This window comes from Phyllobates terribilis, unplaced genomic scaffold (genome assembly GCF_046119375.1).
Source record: "Phyllobates terribilis strain yellow unplaced genomic scaffold, ASM4611937v1 Scaffold_1__5_contigs__length_1240528914, whole genome shotgun sequence".
In the NCBI taxonomy this organism is placed as follows: Eukaryota; Metazoa; Chordata; class Amphibia; order Anura; family Dendrobatidae; genus Phyllobates; species Phyllobates terribilis.
In genome coordinates this window covers 1,138,783,967-1,138,789,354 of record NW_027362761.1, presented here as the reverse complement: position 1 = coordinate 1,138,789,354, position 5,388 = coordinate 1,138,783,967, and the positions used below count along the sequence as shown (strand labels likewise).

At 35.4% G+C, this 5,388-nt stretch overlaps 1 protein-coding gene across 1 annotated transcript; it reads right to left on the bottom strand.

Annotated features, from left to right (window-relative positions):
• Positions 1–445: 445 nt before the first annotated feature.
• On the bottom strand, positions 446–4,452 carry HMX1 (H6 family homeobox 1). The gene is made up of 2 exons (XM_073657276.1): positions 3,667–4,452; positions 446–1,193 (listed from the first exon to the last, which is right to left on the bottom strand). Exons 1-2 carry the CDS (start codon positions 3,947–3,949, stop codon positions 631–633), a joined length of 846 nt encoding a protein of 281 aa, XP_073513377.1. The 5' UTR covers positions 3,950–4,452; the 3' UTR covers positions 446–630.
• Positions 4,453–5,388: the final 936 nt, after the last annotated feature.

The following is a 5,388-nucleotide window of genomic DNA, read 5'->3' as shown; positions in this document are numbered from 1 at the left end:
CTGCTAATAAATGGACTGAGAAGTAAATACACATAGTATTATATATATATATATATATATATATATATATATATATAATGTGTTTATTATTAAATGCATATATTATTATTTATTTATTCATTTATTTAATTTTTTGTGGAACACATGTATTTGTCTTTTTTTTAATTACACTATTTTTTTTAAGGCATTTAGATTAATTGAGAGAAAACTTGGGTGTCCACACAAACGCTAAATAAAACAAAATACCTATAAGTAATATATAAGAATACCATAAATATAGGTCATTATAGGTGAAAATTCCCATTTATTTTCTTAACTATAAATGTTGATATTTAAATTTTTTTTTTAAATCTATACTTAATTTCTCTATTAAAATAAAAAATCGCCATTCATTAATTTCTGACATCTCATGAAATAACTAAATTAAAAATCAAACTACAAGAAATTCTTTAGAAGTACAAAAAGAAAAGTTTAATTGCGGCATTTGTCATCAGTGAGGCCCAAGGTAACGTTATTGCACGTTTTCAATTCCAATGCATAAAATCAAGTAATATGTAAGTAGCAGATATGCAGTTAATTAATACAAAATAGGATAAAAAGTCCAATAGTCTTTTTTTTTCTAGACCTCAGTCAGACAAGTCCAGTCATCTGAGATCTTATATAGGGCAATGAGTTTGGAAAAGTGGAGAGGGGGTAATTGATAGCACTGGAGAAGCCTACCAATGGAGGAGACATATGTGGTAGACTGAATCCCAAGGAGCTGGCAGGTGAGTTTTCATGGTATAATATAGGGACCCTTACTATCCTTTGGGTTGTGTGGGACATGTTGGCAGCCTCCAAGTCTGCAGCAAGTTGTCTTTTCCATTTATTCCTGCGGTTCTGGAACCAGATTTTGACCTGGGTCTCTGTGAGATGGAGGGAGGCTGCCAAACCTGCTCTTTCAGAGCTGCTCAGATACCTCTTTACATCAAAGGTGGATTCCAGCTGGAAGACTTGGCTTCTACTGAAGACAGTGCGAGTTTTCTTCTTTCTGGAGGATTTCTGGTCTAAGTCCTGCTCCAGTTTCTCCTCTTCTTCTTTACACTGGAAGCCCTCCTCTATTTTGTCTTCTGATCCATCACTGTGCTGTTTTCTGTAGGTCCTACATTGTCTCTCTGAACCTTCTGAGATCTCCGGAGAATCTCTGTCACTAGCTGAAAGGAACAATGAAGAATGAACATTAGCGATCTTCTGGAAAGTAGGATTCATTGCTCATTATCTGATAGTAATTCAGTAAAAGGCGCACAGAAAAAGTGTAGGAATCATATACACTATCCAGCTGGCACAGGAATGGGTTAAATACTGATAATGCATTAATGACTTCTCAGCAGGTTCTGGGGGAAAAAAGGGTTTATTCTAGGAACTGAGTTCTTATGACAATTGGTGTAAAAAATTATGAATAATACATCTGACAATAGATAGAAGATAGATTGATCAAAAAATTAAGGTAGCACTCCAATATAGAAAGATAGAAAAATATTTAATACGGCATAGTGGCCGTAGCGACATTTCGGTCCAACTGAGGAAAAAGAAAGGTCCTTAGGTGGACCGAAACGTCGCTATTGCCACTATAGGCTATTAAATATTTTGTTACCGTTCTATATTGGAGTGCTGCCTTCATATTTTAGATATATTTGAGGACTGGTGTGCCTGTGACGACTTGCACCCTATTATATTTTTCTATTGCAGGTGCTGTACCTACTTTTTTAGATAGATAGATAGATAGATAGATAGATAGATAGATAGATAGATAGATAGATAGATAGCATTAGCAAGTTTAGTCGGATGTAACAAATAGAACAAAATAACACTAATGAAACAGATCTAAAGTTATTCTTTTGAAAAAAAAGGTCTAAAAAATAGAAATAATAAAATAAGTTTTGTATATGTATATATAGAGAGAGAGAGAGAGAAAGAGAGAGTTTTATATCTATATAACTCTCTCTATATATGTATATATATATTTGTATATATATATATATATATATATAAATAAATATACATACAGACATAAATCTTTCTATAGATAGATATATAGATAGCTAGATATTATATGTATATAATTAAATCATTGCCCTGTAGATGGGTTCTATGTCCCCATGTACTTTAATGCGTTGATGTGGCAATCCAGTGCAAAATATAACGATTTTGAAGTGGAAAAGTCTATCCAGTTATGTTCCTTTACGATTTTTGATTTCCTTATCAGTTTTGCTATTTGTATGTCTTAATCGAAAGGATCACAGAAACATCCCTCTAAATACTGTTACTAGTCATTATTGCCCTCCAAAGATTAGAAGTAAATTTTGTAAAGTAATCCTAAAAATGTCCTGGAGATCATCATCATCATCATGAAGATCATCATCTCTCAGAACCAGGATATAGTTCTACTAAGACCTATATTGTATAGTAGTAGTAACCCTCCTAAAAAATAGGGCCTGTATCATAAAGATGAGCTAATATGGCAGCTTCCCCTGAGGCCACCCAGATAAATCATTATTCAGACATAATCCTCAATGTTACACCTGAGTCACCTCATTCTCTGCTCAGACTTTGACAAACTTGAAAGTCTGTAGGCTGAGAAATGTGAGTAATCGCTTTATAATTGTACAGTAAGAAAAGTACATTCTGAAAGGCAATAGTCTCCCAGACATAATAGTAACAAGAAAATCACAAGATATTATGGGATATATTATGAGACATAATATCACAATAATATTATACATATATTATAAAACATAATAGCAACAACAGAAAAAAAAAATATATTTTAAGACTGTGACCATTATTATTGGAAACAATAGTTTTGTTGTGTAGTAGGTTAGTAAGAGTAGTTTTAACTATTGTGTAGTATAAATAGAGATAATTAGTCCTGATACTTATTATATGTATCACTATATAATAACTCCCATTATTACTACATGAACATTATATGTATTATTACTATTATTATTACTACTACTATTATTAAAATGAGCATGACACACATCATAATCTATATTATTGCTACTCCTGCTGTTTGTATGCGGACTTTATGCACATTATAATTCTTAGCAATACTTTTATAGTATGAAAATTCTATAGGGTATCTATTAATATCATTATCACTACTCCTACACCATCCTTACATGCAGTAATATTTTTAGCAGTATTATTATTATTGCTTCGATGTGACTATTGCATGCTTTATGATGACTTCCTTCATCACTGCATAATAATTATAGGCATTATATTTCTTAGCATTTATTTTACTACTAGTTCATGAACATTATAACAATTTTTATTATCAATATTGCTAGACATACTATTGAAACTACACGATAATTCCTAATATTATTGTTATTATTATTTTATATTTATCCATATTACTCATTACAACTATTAGTTCTCCTACCTGTTTTTTTTTTTTTGTACATCTTCATTATTCTCACTATTATTTGGGCATTTTATGATTATCACATTCATATATTACATCCCACAATATTTATGTGCAACATGGCTTCCTAGAAGTTCATTATTTCCTTCTAGGAGGAAGTCAGGAAACATGAAAAATTCATCGTGTATGGATTGTTCATTCTAATAAATAATGGTAACAGCACAAAGGCTCTGGAGTGCACTGCTGACACTTACTTTCCGGACTGGTGCATCCAATGTAGGTGGCCTGTGCCTTCCTGTACCACTCCATGGTGTTTTCTCTGAGAGGATAGCTGCCCTGGGAGCTGTAATTGTAAGGGGAGAGTTGACAGCACACAGTGGTGAAATGGCTGCCTGCTGGTCGCACAGTTGGCTCATCCTCTGGGCTGGCTGTCTTTTTCTTGTCTTCTTTAGCCTCGGTGCCCAGTAGATTCTCGATGAAGAAGGAGGACACCCTGGCAGGGGTTGAGCTCTGGTTTTCCGTGGAATCATCAGGCATCTTGGCTGAGGTCTCCAGTGATGGTGGCAACAGAGGAGATGGTCGCGATGCGCAATGATGATGCGTAAAACTGGGCGCACCACACTGGTTGCCTTGTGCTAAGTCTATAGGAAGAAATGCTGGGCACAGCCTGCTGTGTGAGCAATCATTTCACATTGCTGCATGGAAGATGAAGAAGAAGAAAGGAAGAAGCCTCCTGCCAGTCCTGCTCTCCCAGCTCACATACACATAGTGGAAGGCAACGCAGATCTCCTGAAACTTAAACGCTTTCCTGCAGAATTCTCCAATTGGATGAGCTTGATGAACAAATTGGATTATTGAAGGAAAATAAGGAGAATTACTCCCGATGAGTTGACTTCTCTGTGCTTAGTAGTGTGTGCCTGGGGGCCCTACAAGTGCCTTGTCAGTCAGGAGCTTTATTTAGGTCAATTAGGGAAGCAAATCAAACTGCAGGAGAAAGAGAGAGAGAAAGAGGGAGAGAGAGGCAAATGCTGGAATTCCCATGAGTGGAGAGAGGGAGGGGAGATAAAGGATGGAGAGGGAAGGGGGAGGAGACGGAGTGAAGCTCAAGGGGTGAGGTTAAAGGACTGAGAAAAGAGAGAGGAAGAGATAGACAGTGGGTGTGTGAAATAGAAAGTAAAGGAGGACAACAAACACATACAGGACATGCTGCAGCAGGTGAATGGAGGCAGACAGCAGCAACAGGGATCATCCTTACCATTCTGATGGAACAGAGCTGAGTTAGAATATGCACTATTAGTTGTAGTGTTTATGTATAATATTCTATAATGTGACTCCACAAAGTAATAATGTAATAACGTAGGAAATTACAAACTGCTACATCTCACAGTCATTGCAGATATTAGGGATCTGTAAATGGTTAAACGAAACACAATAGTTGCTAGTTAGCCCTTTAACAACTGAGGTGGCCTCTTAAGTGTCTTTCAAATTAGAGCAAATGCCACAGGCAAGTGACCTTGGCACAGGCACCCTGCCCGCCTCCTTGCCCTGCTTTCTAAGAACAAGCCGGCCTTCTTCCTATGACCATCAAGTCTGATTTCACAAGCTTTTAACTGCAAAGAAGGACATGGCATCCAGGCCGGTCATTGTGACAGCTTCAAGGAGACTAGAAATAGCTAAAGAACTAGGTGTATATGTATCGGACATTTATGGAAGCTTTGAAGGAGAAAAGCATACTGTACATTATATATATATATATATATATATATATATATATATATATATATATATATATTATATATATATATGTTATTGGACTTTTGGATTTTAATGCCTTTGATAGGAAGCTTTGCCAGTTTCCTTGAGGGAGATTTGTACCCATGTAGGCGGTGCTGCTGTTTTCTGTGTATATATATATATATATTTATATATATATATATACATATATATATTACACAAATGGAGGCAGCACACCAAAA

Excerpts from the sequence above, each read along its gene's own strand:
- HMX1 (XM_073657276.1), bottom strand. The coding sequence starts at position 3,949 with ATGCCTGATGATTCCACGGAAAACCAGAGCTCAACCCCTGCCAGGGTG. Across the intron at positions 1,194-3,666 it reads TGGATGCACCAGTCCGGAAA|CTAGTGACAGAGATTCTCCG; the intron begins GTAAGTGTCAGC and ends TGTTCCTTTCAG.